The 21719-nt window shown below is 43.7% G+C and overlaps 1 protein-coding gene across 3 annotated transcripts in view; it reads right to left on the reverse strand.

Moving 5' to 3' along the window:
- TTBK1 (tau tubulin kinase 1) overlaps nt 1–21719 on the reverse strand; it is a 132104-nt gene that overhangs the window by 40597 nt on the left and 69788 nt on the right. For all 3 annotated transcript variants that reach the window (XM_060247895.1, XM_060247910.1, XM_060247902.1), the window contains 6 exons: nt 19521–19613; nt 19236–19361; nt 16893–17047; nt 8579–8798; nt 6888–7063; nt 3207–3765 (listed from right to left, as the gene is read on the reverse strand). In XM_060247895.1, the coding sequence (XP_060103878.1) occupies nt 3207–3765; nt 6888–7063; nt 8579–8798; nt 16893–17047; nt 19236–19361; nt 19521–19613 (1329 nt within the window). The remainder of the gene's footprint in view (nt 1–3206; nt 3766–6887; nt 7064–8578; nt 8799–16892; nt 17048–19235; nt 19362–19520; nt 19614–21719) is intronic.

Below are 21719 nucleotides of genomic sequence, written 5' to 3' on the forward strand. Positions count from 1 at the left end.
GCAGTGTGGGGAAGGCTTATTAAGGCAGTCCGTATTTCCAATATCTCAGTACCATTAGGGGGTTAGGGTTGCCAACTCTAGATTGGAAAATACCTGGAGATCTGGGGGGTGGAGCCTTAGGAGGATGGGTTTTTTAGAGGAAAGGAACTTCAATAGGTTATAATGTCACAGAATCCACTTTCCAAAGCAGCCATTTTCTCTAGGTGAACTGCTCTCTGTTGCCTCAAGACTTGTAATGGTGCAGGATCTCCAGCTATCTCCTGGAGAAGACTGCAGATTTATATCCTGCCCTTCTCTCTGAATCAGAGACTCAGAGCGGCTTATAATCTCCTATATCTTCTCCCCCCACAACAGACACCCTGTGAGGTGGGTGGGGCTGAGAGGGCTCTCACAGCAGCTGCCCTTTCAAGAACAACCTCTGCCAGAGCTATGGCTAACCCACGCCATTCCAGCAGCTGTAAGTGGGGGACTGGGGAATCAAACCCGGTTCTCCCAGATAAGAGTCTGCACACTTAACCACTACACCAAACGGCTCCCTTTTGGAGGTTATCAACCAATGATATCTCTAAACTGCAGAGCCTTGTGAGCAAAAATTCTGCTTTGTGAGCTACTGGCATTAAAGTTGTGAGGTACTGCATAAATTATTGTGCTCTAGGGTCATCCTTCCTGAGCAAAGACAAAAATGTGTGAGCTGGAGGCTAAAAATCTGTGAGCTAGCTCTCGCTAACTCAGCTTAGAGGGAACACTGTTGCCAATCCCAGGTTATGTGAATACTTCATATAGGTAATGGCACTAAAACTCCACCACACTTTTCTGGCACTGATGCTATTCGTCACAACTGATTATTTGTGTGGTCTTCCAATTTCTTCTTCATTTTTTTCACAGCTAGCCTTCATCTGAGGCCATTCCACAGTATAGTACCTCTGACCTAACTTGGCAGCACAACCTAGAGACTAAAGTCCTGCACTGAGAGAAGAGGTACTTATTGTCCCATAATCAGGAATACTCATCTATCAGCACAGCATCCAGGTGGAATATTATATCATCTGCACAACATACAATCCCTGACACAGGGGACTTTGTGAGAGCCCAGGGGCCCTGTTGGGTATGTGCGCTGTACCACACCATCAGTAAAAGGGTGAGGATGCCAGCCAAGGAGGATACTCAACTAGCTTATTACTGGCAGCACAGAACAGCGGTTGATGGAAAGGTAAGGACTTGAGTGTTGGAAATCTCCTGCCCTTCTAGGCTGGGGAACACAGAGGAATCAGGGCAGCACCTGCAAATTGCTCTCACAACAGAGAAGGGGACGCTGGAACTCCCCTATACCACAACACCAATTCATTTTTCAGAGTTGTCATTGATTCTCTAAAATACAGCTGTGAATCCTAGTAGTTACTGAGAGTTATGGAATATACATCACTCAGGTGAACCACCAAGAAACAGGAACATAGGCATATTTGACAAGCCTGGCAAGGAAGCTTGCCACTACCATTTATATAGGAACATAACTAATAGGTAATATTCCCCTGTATAGTTTGCACTTTATAGTAGCACTTGGAACTTCTCAAAAGCTTCACATACATCATAAGTAACTCTTTAGCCTATCCTAAGGAAATTTTGGAAGGCTCTAAGTACCCCCCCCCCCCGCTTTTATTCTCTAAGCAATCTGAATGGCAGCTATATTTTGCAAAATGTAACCATTAGAAAGGGACTGAACAGTTGTTTTGACCAACAAGGTGGTCTAACGAAATATGCCAACATACTCAGTCTTCCCGTAGCTCCAATTTATCATCTAAGCTGATTGTGTACCATGGTAAAAAGAGCTCCCCACCAATAGCCTTTGTACCTGTGTGGCAGGGCAAGAGGCATCTTGGGAACTCTTCCAGCATTGTATTCAACATTTCAGTCCTAATTGTAATTCTGCTAAACAGCTGAACAAGCATGATGCAGCAAATACCAGACAGCCTCCTCACTTCACCTTGTTCTTGTTATTCCATGGGTTACTACAAATTATTTTTTTATTTCTTTTATTTACTAAAATATTATTTGTGGTCCATGGTGGCTGACAATAATAGTTAAAACATCCCCAGCTAAAACCAAAGATAAAAATAACAGGCCCCAAATCCCTCTCCCTCTCCCTCTTTCCACTGATGATACTGTTGAGTTTATCAATGGGGCAGGATGGAAATACTGAAGTGGTCGAAGCTTAACTACCTTTTGAATTCTAGTTCATCTATAAATTAATCCATTTTGAGCAGCCCTAGTGCTTTCCTCCCTAAAACTCCAGCTGAACTACCTGAGGGAAGTAGGCATAAGAAGGGCTGATTCTCATACTTTCACTGGGTTCTAAAATTTATCAACAGGGAGTTCCCTCCTCTTAGGGAAAATAACTCTGAAAATTGTTTGCCAAGCCTTCTGGGTCCTTAGGAAAGTTTTCCACTCAGATTCACTCCGCAGCATTTAGTGATGGGATACTAGTTTAGCTGTCTTTAAGGGAGATTAGGCAGATTCACAGAGAATGAATCCTTTAGTCTATGTAGATTGTAGACTAAATGGGTCCTTTGTGTTCAAAGGCAGAAAATCCTCTTGATACCAGTGCTAGGTGCAGCAGCAGGGGGAAAGCTTTGGCCTCCATGCCCTATTTTGTAGACCTGCCACAGGCATCTGCTTGGCCTTGAAGCCATGCAAATCTTATTATGTCCTTCCCTAAATGTTTGCAAAAAAACAAAAACACCACATAATTTCTTTGCAAGTATTACAAGTAGTGCTACAGTACAGCTCTGCTTGCATACATACTAACATAACATACTGATGGAGAGAGAATAATTTATTTTTCAACAAATTCTATCACTTAACTAAAGCAGCTCAATTTTCAGTAGTGGCCAGTTAAATTCTTCCCTGTCCACTTCACTCTAAAGGAATTAATGGAGAACCAGCCAAACAATAGAAACTGCAACATCTCTGCTCCAAAAGCATCATGAGAACCTACATACAAGGTGGAATTTTGTGAAACATTCTTGATGCTGGTGCTGTAACTCTAGTATCAATAATGAACCTCTGGAACCTTTTGCAAAAGTACATCTGTGTCCTTTGTATAACAGATTTAGAGGGAGGGGTGTCCTGGATGACTTTACTAGACTACACAAATACAACAGATGATAAGTAGCAAAATGGATGAACAATGTTTCCATTATACATCTTACCTGTCTCTCAGGACCAGTAGGCTCAGATTCACGTCTCCGCTGTCGGATAGCTGGTGCTGAATGTAAGGGGGACTGTGCAGGGCTTCCTGGTTGCAGTTCATGTTTGCTGTCAGATACACTCTGACAATGCCCTTCATGTCTGTGGGAACTGTCCTCCTCAGCCACAGGCTGCATACCCCGGGTTCTCCCATCATGTATTTTTGGCCTGACTGCCACTTCTGGTCCCAAACGCCTCCTTTCATCGCCCTCTTCAATGGGCCTCAGTTCCTCAGGTTCTTCATCTGTTGTTCCAGATGTGCTTGGTTCAGCACCCGGATGGAAGTCCTTCAGCTCTGTTTCTTTATCAATTATAACCCATTCTTTACTGTCGAAGTCCTCCTCCTCAGCCAGGGGCACCGATCGAAAAGCATTGCTAAGCGCTTCATGCTCCACAGAAGCAGACACATCCATTCGGCCACTCGCCTGCCTGTCTACCTGACCAGTGTCAATGGACAGCATCTGTGCTGGCTGGGAAGAACACACAAGCCGAGAAGGAGAGCCAGGCAAATCCACTCGAGATCTGAAAGTGAGAGGAAATGTTTTAGGACTCATAGCCAGCTAGCCTCCCGCTCAAGATTTAAGATTGACCTATTGTTAAAGTCTGATCCCAGTATTCATTTTATAAGCAGCAAAGGTGAGCTGTTTCTCTCATTTCCTGCCTTTCTTCTCAAGGCATCAACCATGAGGTGAAATCAGCTATTTACCATGTGCTTATGACCCCTAGCTGCTGGCATATCTTACGTTCCTTTCTTGCTAAGCATTTGTTCTGCATAAGTATTAGCCACCTTTAACCCAGTCTATTTGCCAAAAGGGGGTCAAGCAGTTTCCAACAGAATGGTTCCAAGAAATCTCTCCTCAAAACTTTCACTCTTGGTGTAGGAGGATTTTAGCTGCCAGCCTTGAACAAACTTCATGGTGCTTCCAGCCAAGAAGCTTCAGATGACTAAGTAGGAGAATGCAGGGCATTCTCCATTGAACTAAGACACAGAGATTACTTTTAAATTCCAGGAAACAGTCCTCAAATATGTGACATAATAATAAAAGGCCATTTTTACCTAATTAGCCAGTAGTCACAATCAACTCAACTATTCTTCAGGGGAGAGATAAAAGCTCCCATTGCAGTATGTACAATTTCTAGGCACTGACTAGCTACGTCTGCTGCCTATCTCATCCTCCCTGTATCTATCCCCCTGCTGGGTTCTAAAATCTTTCTTAGGACAGAACTACATACTGTCAGAAACATGAGTCTGCTGCTGGTAGGAAAATGTACAACCTAATGATGCCAGGATGCAGATGAACTGGATGAATCACAAGTGGGTGGGAGACTCAAGCAACAACTTCGAGCTTCTGATAACATGCAGTGCCATCCTTTTACTTCTGTTGCTCTCTGTTGACATCAAAAACCCCTAAACACAGCCAGTTTATGGCATAGATGCATGTCCATTGTCTTGAAATGCACTTGTCTGCAATATGACACAGTAAGCATGAGCCCATTATCTAGCCACTTGTCAGGAGGAGGAAGCGTGTAAGTGAAGTTGAGGATCTATTTTGAACATAAATATGGGTCATTTTTAGCACCAGAATGTGCTGCTTGTAAATCCTAAAACAGCTTTCCTCAAAAAAACCAACTGCTTGATATTCTGTCCAGACTCTTTATTGGATCAATGGTCAGAAGAGAACTGAGTAGGAAGGCTCACCTCCACACCAAGTTACATGCAGTACTGCAAAACTCCCTGGCGATGTGTGCTCTGATTTGTGGGTTAGAGTTCTAGAACTTTCTAGACTCTCCTTTACACTGACATGAAACACAGATGTGGGGGTGCATAGAGATCACACAGAGGAAGCCTTGTTAATCTCCGGAGCCACTCCTCCCCACTCTGTTTAAAAGTATCCATTAAAGGAGTTTCATTTGGAACTAGCTGCAATTATTTTTTTTTAATTTTCTCCTTTGAAATGGGTGAACAATCTTTACTGACACTTTGAGCTCAGTATGAAGTCACAGCATGGATAATTTCAGTCCAGACTGTTAGTGCAAATTATGACCAACTGAAAGAACAAGTCTTGCAAAATAAAATGCTACATGGTTTGAAACCACATAGCACTCCCAGCTGTAAGACTTTTTCTTTGTTCTATGTTGCGTGTTGTCCATGACAAACTGATTTGTTTAATGATTTCTATAAATGTTAAAGACATTTCAGGCTTATGTAATAAAATGAAAACAGTTAAAATTAACATTGATTTGCCAGAATGATCTTAACCTAATCATTATTTATTTGTTTACAATATTTATATCCTGCCCCCAGAGCAGGTCACCATAAACTAGAAGCCATAAATTGTAATACTGTGATTTTTTTAAAAAACCATTTGTTAACAGTACAGCCCTTAATTTCTCTTATCAATCTCATTATAGTTGCCAAATACAATATTTCCCTCTAATCTTTATTCATTTCAGTACAAATATATCAAATTCCATTTCAATTATGAACATGTTCTATACTTCCAAATACTACCATGTTCAACATGAAGCTACCAATAATATGGTAGACAATGACTTGGCAATATTGCATGCAACAAAAGGAAAGGCAATTTGAATACCAAGTGGGGGGTCTCAGGCAGCATCATTGGTGAAAATGCAAAAAAACCTACCATTTTTTTCAACCTAACGTGCCCTACATGGGTCCACCTTTGAAACCAGTCCAGAAACTCCAGTTGGTCCAAAGTGCAGCAGGCAAGCTATATAGGGACTATGTCATCCTAGGGCTGAAGAATCTGTACTGGCTCCCTCTTTCTTTCCTGGTACAATTCAAAGTACTGGTTCTTACCTTTAAGGCCTTAAATGACTTCGGACCAGGTATTTGAATGACTACCTCCTCCTATATTGTCCTGCCTGCAAGTTAAGATCTGCCTCGCAAGTCCTGATCTCTTTCATTTGTGTAGTCTTTTTAGCCTGAGAAATATTTAAGATCCATTTAAAGCTGCTCCATATTTTCTGTTGTTTTATGGCCTGGATATTTTTTTGAATGCTGTCTTTTATTATGTTCTATGTTTTTATTATATTTTAATTAGTTAGCTGCCTTGGGAAGGTTCTCTTGGAGATGCAGCATAGAAATTTTCTGAATAAATACACAAATAAAATAAATAGTAGGAGGCTTCCTTCTCCTATTCAGCAATTATATGTCTGTAGTACATTTATATGTCCTCTTGATCTCTGAAATAATCTAACACAGCCTTGATTTCTAGAACTCTCAATATATGAAAAACTCCAGCAGTCATTAAAGCAGCACACTCCTTAACCACTGATCTTGTAGTTATTTTGACTGGGCAAGAACAAATGAATCCAGCACAGCATTTGTAAGCTGACTTAACTAGTTAAGACACATTTGATACGAAACCAATGAAATAGTCTTGAGCATGTGCAAAAATACTGCATGTGGCAAACACATGACCAACACAAACATTCTGAGCATCTAAACAAGCACGCAACTGGGATACAAAGAATCCAGCTTGGCTCTTGGAAATGGGAATTATTTATTTTTCACTTATATACCTAGGACCAAAATTCCACTTACTTTTATTTACATTTCCTTACACCAAGTTTAAACAACAGCAACAACAAAAACAACCTAGACCCCAGCAACAAACCTTCTTTCATGCTGATCTGCTTTGCCATCAGCAGTTGAGAGGCGCTCTGACTCAGGGCTGTTCACTCGACGGTACCTCAGGGAACGTCCTTGCGTGGTCGGGGAGTCTGGTGGGGCTCTGACAGGGGAGCTGGGGCACACACCACTTTTCTGATCTTCTTCTGCTAAACATTGTGTCTGTGCAAGAGAGAGGACACAAAGAAAAAATCATAAATCCAGTCATTGGGTACTCTGCACAATGCAACATAGGCTGCCACCTGGAAGAGCTATTTAATACCCAGTCTCTCATTCATCCTTAGTTGAGACTGCACCAGGATGATACAGTCATGATTATACTGTCTTGGTCAGCGTTGTTTAATACAAAGAACCACCACAGTTACAACCCAACAGATTATGAAATTGTCAGTGATCACCTGAACAAACCAGGGAATGTTGGGTGGATGCTCCATAATTTGATCCTTATGCAAACACTCAGAATGTACACATGGGAGAGAAGCGGTGAATGATATCAGAACATACAACCCCTTTTTTCTGCATAACAGAGCCACACAACTAACAGCTGATTGAAACATTATTTTCTCTAGCTTAGTCTTGCCTGGTCTAATTGTATGAGAACATAGGAAGGTGAATCATGGAAAAAGTGCACAGATTACTTCCATGAAAAGGAAAAGCCACTTGCAGCTCATGTTTCCAAAAGCATGACATCCTCCAACATTATGCTGCTTGTGCAAATAGGCAAATCAAAAGAAGCCATTTTGTTGTGGAGGAACTTTATTTTCTCTTGAGCCACAGTCTCTCTCTTCCCACTTCAAGGAAGAATAACAAGACCTAGAAAATTGGATTTCTGAAAATTCAGGAATCTTTGATTAATACTGCCAAGGAACTTACTACTGACAGGCACACACCATTCTGAAATCAACCTATTTCAACATGGAAATTAATTTCCATAGCAGAAAAGCTGCATTTTTTTCATGATGGATGGACATTGACACAAGTACCTGCTTGATCATTTGCCATGTATCGGCTTTACTAAGTATGTGCATAAAGCCCAGGAGATATTCATGCACATGAAACTGAACTTTTACTGAATCATACTATTGGCCCATCAAGATCAATAAAATCTACTAAGACTAGCAGAAGTGCTCTAGGGTCTTAGGTAGAGGTCTTTCACATTACCTACTGCATTTTAAGTGGAGATGCCAGGGATTGAACCTTGGACCTTCTGAACAAAAAGCAGCTCTTCCACTGAGCCATAGACCCTCCCCCACACCACAAGCTTTCCAACAAAGAAAATCTATGTTTTCTAAACTGTAGCAAGCACCATAGTCCTTGCTGGAGGATTCTGAATTACAGCAAAGAACTGGTATAACACACTGCATTTGCAGCAATGCAGAATTCATGGACTACCTAACTCTAGACTCCTGATCATGCTTGATGGGTTGCTTGCATGGCAGGAAAGAATAATACTCTACAACATGTTTCAACATCAAGTTTTGGTGTCCTGAATTTGCCAAAGGCCAAGAGCAAAGGCAGGAAGGATATCTCTTCAATTCCACAATTTGATTACTCTCTTTTTGTTAGAAATGCTATGTTATTATTATTGATCATTATTATTAATTGTGAAGACTCTCTCAGGGTTAAAATCAGGAAGAGTGTTGTGAGGGAGGGCAAGGCACATTCCAAGAGATTTACTTTGCTGATGCTGATCCTGAGTTTGTTGCGGTTCACATCTGTCTCTTCCCAAACCTCTCCTTCATTGAAGGCAATGTTTGGTGCTTGGCCCAAGGTCTCTGCTGGCCTGCCAGACAAGATTGGGGGAGCATTCTCCTGGTCACTCAAGTGCTCTCCTTGCAAGACATCCTCTGTGTTCTCACGAAGCATATCTCCAGGAACTGGAGTGACGTTAACAACACTGAAGGGGAGACAATACAAAAACCATGAAACAAAACAGCCTGCACTGTGCAGTAAGGGTTGGGCTCACCACCATAGTAGTGCCAAAAAGATCACACCAAAGAGCAGCCAATATTATGGAAAATGTATTAGCACACAGAACACTTCACAGCAGAGCAGCTGTTTTGGACCTTGATAGGATAAGGAATCCATCAAAAGAACTCTGTCCTGAGAACCCACTTGACCCAAGTGGTAAACTTCCTTGCAATTCATGTTTAACAAAGTTCAAAATATATCTTAAACATTTTATTTCACCCATAAATAGGTCATAACTTGAGAATTGCCATACTGAAGAGATTCTGCTCATTCAGTCAAGAAAGGATTTTAATTTATTGCAGTAATAGACCTAATCAGTGTGCTCACTGATGAAGAAGAAGATATTGGATTTATATATCCCGCCCTCCACTCCGAAGAGTCTCAGAGCGGCTCACAATCTCCTTTACCTTCCTCCCCCACAACAGACACCCTGTGAGGTGGGTGGGGCTGGAGAGGGCTCTCACAGCAGCTGCCCTTTCAAGGACAACCTCTGCCAGAGCTATGGCTGACCCAAAGCCATGCTAGCAGGTGCAAGTGGAGGAGTGGGGAATCAAACCCGGTTCTCCCAGATAAGAGTCCACTCACTTAACCACTACACCAAACTGATGACACATAATGCAGAAATTCAGAAACTGGAAACCTAGTATCCTCACAGCACAACCCTGAGGGCTGCCTCCATCCCAGCAGCTGGCTGCTCGCACACTTGAAGTGCTGCCAATGTACTCCCTAAAGGGTTCTGGCAGAGGCCAGGAAGTAGGCAGAAGACTCTGGAGTGGGGCCATATGGAAAGGGTCTCAATGGAAAGGGTGGAAAGAACAAATCATGTGGTGACACCAACAAAGACCTGGCTCTATGCATATCACAGCTGAGGAATGAGAAGGGGTGGGGCTATGGCCCAGAGGACCATGCCTATGGCACACATCCCGCCCCCTTACAAGCACAGGGCTCTATGACACAGGATTAGAGCAGAGGACAAACTGAACAGTTGGGAAGGGGTCACAGCAATGTGTCACTGGCAGTGACCCCAAACAGATCCATGATCCACAAGGTCCAAAGGGCCCAGCTCCCAAGAAAGAGGCACAGTAGAGGACAAGGAAAGCATGCCCAGCCAGGGGTGCCTGCTGCTACTGGATGCCTCCCAGAGGCCTGGCCATACTGCCAGGGTGGCAGGGTGGAGCAGAAAGAGGACCATGAAGGTGGAAGACTAGGTTGGGGCCTGCAGCAGTATTTACAGATCCCCAAGAGCCTCTTGATGCATGCATGCCCATCCTTGATGTCCCTAGTGACAACCAGCAGCCTTCCTAGGTGCCCAGGAGCTGCCACTACAGACACTTCCAGCCTCTCCATGCATTGATGACCTTGGGAGACAGCATTCTTCCACTTGCAGCAGGCCTTCAACAGAAGTTTTTATTAAATTTTAATTTTTCCTCTGCCATCACTTGAAGTGACAATGTAGAACAGGAACTTGGTGTGGGACTGGGTGTTTGGGTGTTTGGCAACCCTAAGATGGGAGAGATGAGCTGTGCTAACTGCAGGTCCCATACTCAGGTCCCAGCAAGGTTTCCAAGTCCCTCATGCTCCCAGGGACCACAGTTTACCACAGCTGGCATTGCTTCCACAGCCTGAATGTCCAGGCCACCCGTGATCACAAGGACACCTTCACAGACCTTGTGGACAAGTTCCTGGGCAGTTTGTATGATGCTCCAAACTTTGCAGCATTTGTCCTCAACTGCCTGTTGGTTGCCCAGCCAAAGGACAAAAGGTAGCTGCTGGGTCACTTGCCCAGGGAGTGGGGGGGGGGGACAGTTTGGTGTTGTGGTTACGTGTGTGGACTCTTATCTAGGAGAACAGGGTTTGAGTCCCCATTCCTCCACATGCACCTGCTGATGTGACCTTGAGTCAGCCACAAGTTCTTGCAGAGCTGTTCCTCTCAAAAGCAGTTCTTGGGAGAGTTCTCACAGCTCCACCTACTTCACAGGGTGTCTGTTGTGGGGCAGGGAAGTGAAAGGAGATTGTAAGCCACTCTGAGACTCCTTCAGGTAGTGAAGGGAAGGGTATAAATCCAATCTCTTCTTCTCTTCTTCTCAGATGGGCCAACCAGGCAGGGGGGCCTCTGACTGTTGTGCTTCCTCCTAGATGATTGGATTCAGCTGTAGTTGGCATCATATGCTCTGCCAGGGCCGGGCCAGGCCAGTGGGGGGGGGTGCATGGATGCCTTTGGGCTGTGCTGTGTTTTTTTCAAGACACAACTTTCTGCCACTGATAGAAAGTACTCCTGGGCTGCAGCAGCTTAGAGAACTAACTCCTACCACACACCCCAGCCTGACTACTTCTACACTGGCACAGGACCTATGCTACCACTTTACTGATGGGAAGCTGTAGCAGGGCTGCACTGGTGGCTAGGACTGGCATGGCAATGCTGGGGTACTGCCAAAGCACAGCTCCTGCTTCTGATGGCATATCTCCAGGATATGCCAGCAGCACACCTACTAGTTGGCTTCCTGAATACTGCCCCCCTGGGGTTGCTCAGGAAAGGAAAGGAAAGGAAAGGAAAGGAAAGGAAAGGAAAGGAAAGGAAAGGAAAGGAAAGGAAAGGAAAGGAAAGGAAAGGAAAGGAAAGGAAAGGAAAGGAAAGGAAAGGAAAGGAAGGGAAAGGAAAGGAAAGTCCTGAGAGTGATTGCTGCTGATTGCTGAGGAGGGCCTCTGCTCCACCCTCTTTGCATTTTAAGCTGCGCCTTGCCAAAGGCGCGAGCCTTTGGCATGAGCTGAAGGGCGAGAGCTAAAGGGCTCTTGACCTGTGGCTCTTCGCCTAGGGGCTCTCTAAGGACCAGGAACCCAGATCCCTGATTTCCTTATTCTCCCAATAAGGTAAGTTCCCAATAAGGTAAGTTAAGGTAAGGTAAGTTGACCCTCCAGAAGGGGAGCTACTTAAACAAACAGCATTTAAAGAGGACTGTATATTTAAAATATATATATATATATATATATATATATATATATATATATATAATGAAGATAGAATGCCAGCAGGGGGTTGGGGGCTTTCCAGTGTTTTGCACTGAGTGTCACATGTATGACTATCTGCCCAAAGGACAGAAGTCTTGGGTGTGTGCTCGATGCAAGGAGCTCCTGGTCCTCAGGGAACGAGTTCGTACCCTTGAGGCCGAGGTGACTGCCCTGGAGAAGCAGAGACGGTCAGTTAGGCACTTGGGGAAGACTCTTGGGGGTGTATTAGATGAGCCCCGCTCTGAACGTAGCAGCCCCTTTGCTGCCAGAGAGTGTGAGGGTCGATAGGGAACAGGGCACCGTGCTGAGGATAAGGGGAATGCGCCCTCAGAAGGGACCTCTTCTTTGGTTGGTGACTGGAAATCCTTTTGCGCCAAGAAACCATCCCTGAGCAGGGGGAGGGGGGGGGTTGGTAGTTGGTGATTCGATCCTTAGGCAAGTAGACAGCTGGGTGGCGAAACCGCGTACTGACCGTATGGTGACTTGCCTGCCTGGTGCGAAGGTAGCGGACATTACGCGTGTAGTAGATAGGCTAATAGACAGTGCTGGGGAGGAGCCTGTGGTCGTGGTGCGTGTTGGCACCAACGATGTGGGGAAATGCAGTCGTGAGGTCCTGGAGGAAAAATTTAGGCTGCTAGGCAGGAGACTTAAGGCCAGGACCTCCAAGGTAGCCTTCTCAGAAGTGCTACCTGTTCCACGTGCAGGGCAGGAGAGACAGGCACAAATTAGAAGTCTCAATGTGTGGATGAGACGATGGTGTAAGGAGGAAGGGTTTAAGTTTGTTAGGCACTGGGATGCTTTCTGAAACAAGTGGGAGCTGTACAAAAGAGACGGTCTCCACTTGTCCCCGGATGGAACCAGGCTGCTGGCGCTTAAAATTAAAAAGATGGCAGAGCAGTTTTTAAACTAAATCTTGGGGGAAAGCCGACAGGAGATGAAATGTCTCTGGTTTGGGAGGACTCGTCTCAAAGAGATGAAGGGTTGGCTGCTATTTTTCTACCGGGTAACGGACCAGAGTTGTCCACTGTGAAGGTGACAAACAGTATGGACTGTCTGCCAGAGTCTCGAGGCGGCAGGAGGAAGGTGGCGGGCCTAGCTTGCCTGCGAAATTATAGATGTTTGTATGCAAATGCTAGAAGTGTTCGAAGTAAAATTGGTGAATTGGAATGTTTAGTGTTGGGAGAAAACATAGACATTGTGGGAATTTCAGAAACTTGGTGGAATGGGACACGGTGATTCCTGGATATAAGCTATATCGGAAGGATAGGGAGGGAAGGGTTGGAGGTGGGGTGGCTCTGTATGTCAGAGAGGATATACGGTCCAGTAAGACTGAGGTCAAAGAATTAGATTCACTTTTAGAAATGCTTTGGGTTGAAATAGAGGGCCCAAAAGGAAATTTAACTACGGGAGTTTGTTATCGCCCACCAAATCAAAAGAGAGAGGACGATTATAATATAATAGCTTAAAGATAGCGGCTAAACATAAAAACTGTGTCGTAATAGGTGATTTTAACTACCCGCAGATTGATTGGGTCAATATGTTTTCTGGTCGAGAGAAAGAGATTGAGTTTCTTGATGCTCTCAATGACTGTGCTATGGAGCAGATGGTCTCAGAACCTACCAGGGGTGGGGCGATCCTGGATTTGGTCCTAAGTAATGCCCAAGACTTGATGAGAGATGTAAAAGTGATTGCGCCACTTGGGAGCAGTGACCATAATGTTATTGATTTCACCGTTTGTATAAATAGGGAGTTATTCAAAAAGACCGCCACAACCATGTTTAACTTTAAAAGGGGTAAATACACTGAGATGAGGAGGCATGTGAGGAGGAAACTGAAAGGAAAGGTACATACGGTCAAAACCCTTGGGGAAGCTTGGACACTATTTAAAACTATAATCCTAGAAGCTCAGATAAAATACATACCACAAGTTAGGAACGGCACAAACTGGCATAAGAAAAGGCCTGCATGGTTAACAAACAAAGTGATGGAAGCTGTAAAAGGTAAGAAGGACTCCTTTAAGCGGTGGAAAACCAGTCCAAGTGAGATTAGTAAAAGGGAACACAGGCTGTGGCAAATCAAATGCAAGACTGTGATCAGGCAGGCAAAAAGGGACTATGAGGAGCATATTGCAAAAAACATAAAGACCAACAATAAAAATTTCTTCAAATATATTAGAAGTAGGAAACCAGCCAGGGAGGCAGTGGGGCCCTTGGATGACCTTGGGGTAAAAGGATTACTGAAGGAGGATAGGGAAATGGCTGAGAAGCTAAATGAATTTTTTGCCTCCGTCTTCACTGTGGAAGACAAGAACTTTTTGCCCGCCCCAGAACCACTAATTTTGGAAGGGGTGTTGAAAGACCTGAGTCAGATTGAGGTGACAAAAGAGGAGGTCCTACAACTGATAGACAAATTAAAAACTAATAAGTCACCGGGTCCGGATGGCATACATCCGAGAGTTCTGAAAGAACTCAAAGTTGAACTTGTGGATCTTCTAACAAAAATCTGTAATCTTTCATTGAAATCTGCCTCCGTTCCTGAGGACTGGAAGGTAGCAAATGTCACCCCCATCTTTAAAAAGGGTTCCAGAGGAGATCCGGGAAATTACAGGCCAGTCAGTCTGACTTCAATACCGGGAAAGTTGGTAGAAACCATTATCAAGGACAGAATGAGTAGGCACACTGATGAACACGGGTTATTGAGGAAGACCCAGCATGGGTTCTGCAAGGGAAGATCTTGCCTCACTAACCTGCTACATTTCTTTGAGGGGGTGAGCAAACATGTGGACAAAGGAGACCCGATAGATGTTGTTTACCTTGACTTCCAGAAAGCTTTTGATAAAGTTCCTCATCAAAGGCTCCTTAGAAAGCTTGAGAGTCATGGAGTAAAAGGACAGGTCCTCTTGTGGATCAAAAACTGGCTGAGTAATAGGAAGCAGAGAGTGAGTATAAATGGGCAGTCTTCGCAGTGGAGGACGGTAAGCAGTGGGATGCCGCAGGGCTCGGTACTGGGTCCCATGCTCTTTAACTTGTTCATAAATGATTTAGAGTTGGGAGTGAGCAGTGAAGTGGCCAAGTTGGCCAAGATGACACTAAATAGTTCAGGGTGGTGAGAACCAGAGAGGATTGTGAGGAACTCCAAAGGGATCTGTTGAGGCTGGGTGAGTGGGCGTCAACGTGGCAGATGCGGTTCAATGTGGCCAAGTGCAAAGTAATGCACATTGGGGCCAAGAATCCCAGCTACAAATACAAGTTGATGGGGTGTGAACTGGCAGAGACTGACCAAGAGAGAGATCTTGGGGTCGTGGTAGATAACTCACTGAAAATGTCAAGACAGTGTGCGTCTGCAATAAAAAAGGCCAACGCCATGCTGGGAATTATCAGGAAGGGAATTGAAAACAAATCAGCCAGTATCATAATGCCCCTGTATAAATCGATGGTGCGGTCTCATTTGGAGTACTGTGTGCAGTTCTGGTCGCCGCACCTCAAAAAGGATATTATAGCATTGGAGAAAGTCCAGAGAAGGGCAACTAGAATGATTAAAGGGCTGGAGCACTTTCCCTATGAAGAAAGGTTGAAATGCTTGGGACTCTTTAGCTTGGAGAAACGTCGACTGCGGGGTGACATGATAGAGGTTTACAAGATAATGCATGGGATGGAGAAAGTAGAGAACTCGTGGGCATTCGATGAAATTGCTGAGCAGACAGGTTAAAACGGATAAAAGGAAGTACTTCTTCACCCAAAGGGTGATTAACATGTGGAATTCACTGCCACAGGAGGTGGTGGCGGCCACAAGTATAGCCACCTTCAAGAGGGGTTTAGATAAAAATATGGAGCACAGGTCCATCAGTGGCTATTAGCCACAGTGTGTGTGTATATATAAAAATTTTTGCCACTGTGTGACACAGAATGTTGGACTGGATGGGCCGTTGGCCTGATCCAACATGGCTTCTCTTATGTTCTTATGAAAGGTCCCCTGTGCAAGCACCAGTCATTTCCAACTCTGGGCTGACGTTGCTTTCACAATGTTTTCACAGCAAACTTTTTATGGGATGGTTTCCCAGTCATCTACACTTTCCCCCCAGCAAGCTGGGTCCTCATTTTACTGACCTCAGAAGGATGGAAGGCTGAGTCAACCTTGAGCCGGCTACCTGAAAACCCAGCTTCCACTGGGAATCGAACTCAGGTCGTGAGCAGAGCTTAGGACTGCAGTACTGCAGCTTTAACACCCTGCGCCACGGGGCTCTTAAAAGACACAGACGGGACAGCATACTGGACTAAGAGCTGGATTTGGACCAGGAGTATCTGGATTCAGATTCCTGTTCAATCCTGAAGTTCACCAGTAACCCTGAGCAGCAGGAAGGGCACGATATACATATAACAAATTGTATTATGAGTTCATCATTTCTAGAAGTATATGGACTTGAGGTATCTGTTGCTGCCTTTCATTCCCATATTAGTTATGAGACATCTATTGCCCAATATAACTTACCACTGAGAGCATGATCCTTGGGGAAAGGGCATTTCTCTTTGCAAGACAAATAGCAACATGCCCAGAACAAGACATCACCCAGTTCCACTGAGGCAGATATTCTTGTGAACCTGTCTATCTGCTGGCCAAGTGCCTGTGAGTGCCTCAGTATCTCCATTGGCCCTGCAGGTCCAAAGTTGCACAAAGGCACTTAAACATTTAAATAATAAATAATCACAGAGGAACTGTGATGACATTTCTCCAAAATGATCTGAGGCAGCATTCAGAAGATTTGCTCTTAGAGACATCCATGGATTCAAACAGAAGTCACATATTTCAATTTTACATGTAACATTTACAGGTATGAATTCTTAGTATGGCAAATCTAAACTATATTATCATATTTTTTGAACTTGGAAAGGATCTAATAGATCTGGATGTGCTGTATAAATAAAAATTGTTCTTGAGGAATAACTAATCCCTCTAGGGAGATTCTTTAAATTCCACAGCCTGTTAACTGTGTTATGGGTTCAGATCTGTCACTCACCCAAACATGGCTGCTGTCTGCCTTGTATTCTGCTGAGGTGGAGTGGAGGTACTTGTAGATAATAAAATATCAGTACCAGCTTTCTCCCAGTCAAAAGCTTCATTCTCAGTAATTCCTCTTTCCTTCATGCTGTTTTCAAACACTGTCATGATGAGCTAGAAGGCAGGGGGGAAATTAAGTAATAAACTTGAAGGACCTCTATGCATTTTGGGCTTTCATGCATTATAGGACAGCAGATAGTTAGGGTCAAAACTAGTAGTCTTATGCAACTGTCACTGAATACTGCCAGTCCTGGAGGCAATCTTTATCTCTGGGTGCACCAGAGAGAGAACAGCTTCTGTCCAAGGTTCTGCATTTGTGCACTCTGGGTCATTTAGATAACACTGCTGCTTGTTTCCATTTGATGGACAAATAAGATGGAAACAAGCAAGGCTCAGGCTTACACTAAGTGCAGTTTACAAGAGTAAGATGTCCTGAATGACAAGTGATTTTTTTTTAACAGCAAAAGAACATTTTGGCCTGCACAATTAAAATCTACCCCAAAGAACAAACACAGCTGGAATCAATAGCATGCCTCCAAACCGGGATGGAGTAAAATATGTTGCTTTCATTCTGATCAAATTTTGACAAGTTGGCATAAACATAGCACTAAACCAACAAAATATCGCGACTCCATGGCCCCAGCCTGACGGAACTTGCTCTCACCTGAGACCAGAGCCCTGTGGGACCTATTACAGTTCTGCAGGGCCTGTAAAACAGAGCAGTTCTGCCAGGTCTTTGGGAGGCAGTGGGTGTTAAACCAGGTCTTTGGGTGAGGCAGTGGGTGTTAAATCCGCCTTTTTCCATCTTAGGTGGGTAAGGCAGTTGGTCCCATTCCTTGAGTGTGGCGACCTGGATCCATGCTACGGTCACTTTGAGATTGGACTACTGTAATGCCCTCTACATGGGGCTGCCCTTGTCTCAAATCCGCAGACTACAATTGGTGCAGAATGCAGCAGCCAGGCTGTTACTGGGGCTTTCCATGCGGGAGCACATACAGCTGGGGCTGCGGGAGCTGCACTGGCTGCCAATAGCGTACCGGATTCGCTACAAGGTTCTGGTTATTACCTTTAAAGCTCTATATGGGTGAGGACCTATATACCTTAGGGACCGTCTCTCTCCACATGTTCCCCAGAGGGTACTTAGATCTGGGACACAGACTTTATTATCGATCCCTGGGCCGAGGGAGGCAAGATTGAAAACCACCAGAAAGAGAGCCTTCTCAATCATGGCCCCCTACTGGTGGAACCAACTTCCGGAAAAAGTAAGAGCCTTGTGGGACCTCATCCAGTTCTGCAAGGCCTGCAAGACATTATTTCAGCTCACCTTCAACTGAATTTATAGTAGTATAAGAGGATACCCAAGAGGGCTGAATGACACCAGAATTAATGACACTAGCACCAACATTGCTTTAAATTGTTAATTGTTTAATCTGTTTTAACTGTCAAATTCCAGAACTGATAAATTGTCTAAATGTTTTATTGCTGTGAGCCGCCCTGAGCCTGCTTCGACAGGGAGGGCGGGATATAAATCCAATAAATTAATAAATAAATCTTGGCCTCCCTTTCCTTTGGTACCTGCTCAGTGTCTTCCAGATACTGTTTATTACCTATAGGGCACTGTTGCATATCAGAGTACCTACTACTATCTGCTTAAAAACTGTCATTAATCAGGCTATTACCATCAGTTTAAAATGCTACAGGAGACGTTGGGCTGTTAGTGTTTTTAGTGTCATCTTGTTCTGATTGTTTAAATTGTTTAATTGTATTTCTATTATCACTTTTTTCATTATTTTATATGTTGTGAGCCGGCTTGAGCCCACTCGGATGGTAGGGTGGGGTATAAGTTTAATTAATAAATAATAGATAGGTCAATAAACTCAGAGATCTCCTAACCAGCAGGGAAGCTGGTCCCTCATATACCAAGTTTGAATGGTTTCTTGTGAGAGACTAAAATAATGGAATTCTTTTTTAGTTGTCCCTCAAGATCTAACTGAATGTTCCATGAAGTTACATGTTTCCTTTAATCAATAATTTTGTTTTTATACTACATAGCTGCTGGGGTTGCAATCTGAAACAAAAAAGTCAGTATATGGAGAGCCTGTCTTCCCTCCTCACTGCTTTTTGGCTACAAATTGCTACTTCAGCTACTGTAAAGAGTAGAAACAAAAGATATCCATTAGAGGATAATGCTACTACTGGTAAGGTTCTATCTTCAGGTATTCTTCTTTTCTGGTGTTCTAGTGTATTCACCCGGATGCTGCCCAAATGACATGTTAAACTAACAGTAAAGAGAAGATTTTACCTGATAATCTGGTTTAGTGAAGTAATCCAGATTTGCAATGTGATCTAGGAAGAGGTGAAACTCAGAAGGCATGTGTTTTAGCAGCATTCGATGTTCATATTTCTCTTTAATCATTCCAACTTGCTCCTAGGAAAAAAGATGCTTGAATCAAGTATCACGCAGCACTAAACATAATAGACAACTAAAAGCAGTAAGGGAATTAGAAATGAGCAATTGTTATTTAGTGCATTTATTTACTGCTATTGGTCTTACTTTGCTTTTGCTTGCCATTTCTGAGTTTCCTACCTTATCTTTGATCTTGCGCCATGGAAGCTGACCAACTGCAAACTCCACCAACATATAAAAAAGGGACCACAGGTCATCATGTCGACCCATCTCCTGAAGAAATAAAAGAACCACAAGATTAAGATTGTGTTATGAAAAAAATCTTTATTGTCGATTGGCCTTATCTTTATAGCTTTGCTCCATGAACCAGCAACTACTAGTTAGAAAGACAATTCTACATTCACTGTAGACTAGGCATCCATCCAAGCTTCAATTCTCAAACTATGGTTTTCAAGCATCCTCGTCTCAGGGAACCCCTGCTCATCAGTCATGGAATTTCTTCATGCAGTAGACATCATGAACATTCCCTACTCTTGCCATCTAGAGTACTGCCTAGGCCTGAGTATATACCCAGAACATGCCCAAACTCTATGGCTTCACTTTGTAAGGAAAGATTGCTGATGGTGGACAAGCTGTCCAGAATAGGGCAACTAGCTGGCCTTCCTTTTAGAGGCTACTGAAGCTTTGTTTGTGTGCATTATGTGGACCATACTTATTCATGTAAGCATTTCTCATAACTGGTATCACATTAACATACAATTACTACATGTGTCATGCTTAGTGATAGAATCAATTCAGCAGGCCACACAGCGACCCAAAAGGACCATTGCAAAAGGCAGAGTTGCTTTTCTGCTAACAGCTAATTTTCCTGTGTCTTCTGAACCCCAGAGAACCCTACCAATTATGTCAAACTTGCTGTATTTCATATTTGTAATCAATATGGTGAAATCATATAAATTATATCTACATGTCATGTCTTTTAAAGATGCTTGTTCCCCACTCTTGATCTTCCCAATAAACCTTAAAGGAAACACAAGATTTAAACAGCAATCACTGTTCTACAGAGAACCCTGAACTGGTATTTGTTAAGTGCCGGCAAGTTGCTTCCACCACTGGCAACCCTACGAGTTAATGACCTTCAAATTGTTCCAACATTAATAGTCTTGCTCAGGTCTTGCAAACTGAGGACCACAATTTCCTTTATTGAGTCAATCCATCTCTTTTTGGGTCTTCCTTTTCTCTTGCTACCTTCTACTTTTCCTAGCACTATTTTCTTTTCTAGGACTCTTATCTTCTCATAATGGAACTAAGGTATGATAGCCTCAATTTGAACATTTTTGCTTCTAGGGAAAGTTCAGATCCACAATACCTGGAAAACTCACCACCAACACCACATCTCACAGGAATCAGTATTCTTCCTGTCACCTTTCTTCACTGTCCAACTTCCATACCCATACATAATAATGAGTAATACAGTATGAATTGTCTTGATCTTAGTTGCCAGTGATACATCCTTACACTTATAGCCCAGGATCCACCATAGACCCCCACAAAAATATATGTACAGAGAAACGTGTTGTGTGTGTGTGTGTTTCTGGGCACTCCTGCTTTAAACTACTGAGGCTGTTACTCCTTTGGAGAAGGAAGGATAACTCAGCTCTTTAGGGTTTGTAGAATCTTTCGGGATCAAGTGCCGTGTTCTACTGGAGAAAGTTTTCCTTCCAGACGTTTCGTTCTCAGCTGCGGAGAACATCCTCAGTGGCGTTGCAGCCGGAGCAGGCGCTCAGACCTTCTTGGCTGCTGTGCATTTAGTGGGGCCAGGGCTGCTGGAGAGCTGCTATTTGTAGGCTGGAGGGGGTGTGATGAAAGGGCAATTGTTTTGTAGAAGTGCCCATTGTTTGGTGGGGCTTCCTGGAAGGGTAGTGATAAGGAAACTGGCTGTTGAATGTGACCATTGTTCTGTGTTAATTGCTGGGAAGGTTGGAAGGGGTTTGAAGATAAGGAAGATGGTTGTTGACTGTGCTGATTGTTCTGTGGAATTTGCTGGTTGTTCTGAGACTTTCTGCAATTTATAGTCTGTAGGGTGTTTTGCAGAGCTGGGTACCAAGATTGGTGGATGAAAATGCCTTCTTCCTTTCTGTTAAAATTGTGCTGGTGTTTGTAAATCTCAATAGCTTCTCTGTTCAGGCGAGTATGATAATGTGAGACCGTAGAAAGGACTTCAGTTCTTTCAAAGTGGATGACGTGGTCTCCTTCTTGAAGTGCATGTTCAGCTACAGCTGATTTTTCTGGCTGAAACAAGCGACAGTGTCTCTTGTGTTCGGTGAGATGGGTGTTGATACTGCGTTGGGTAGTGCCAATGTAGACTGCACCACAGGA

Source organism: Heteronotia binoei, chromosome 1 (assembly GCF_032191835.1).
Source record: "Heteronotia binoei isolate CCM8104 ecotype False Entrance Well chromosome 1, APGP_CSIRO_Hbin_v1, whole genome shotgun sequence".
NCBI classification, from domain to species: domain Eukaryota; kingdom Metazoa; phylum Chordata; class Lepidosauria; order Squamata; family Gekkonidae; genus Heteronotia; species Heteronotia binoei.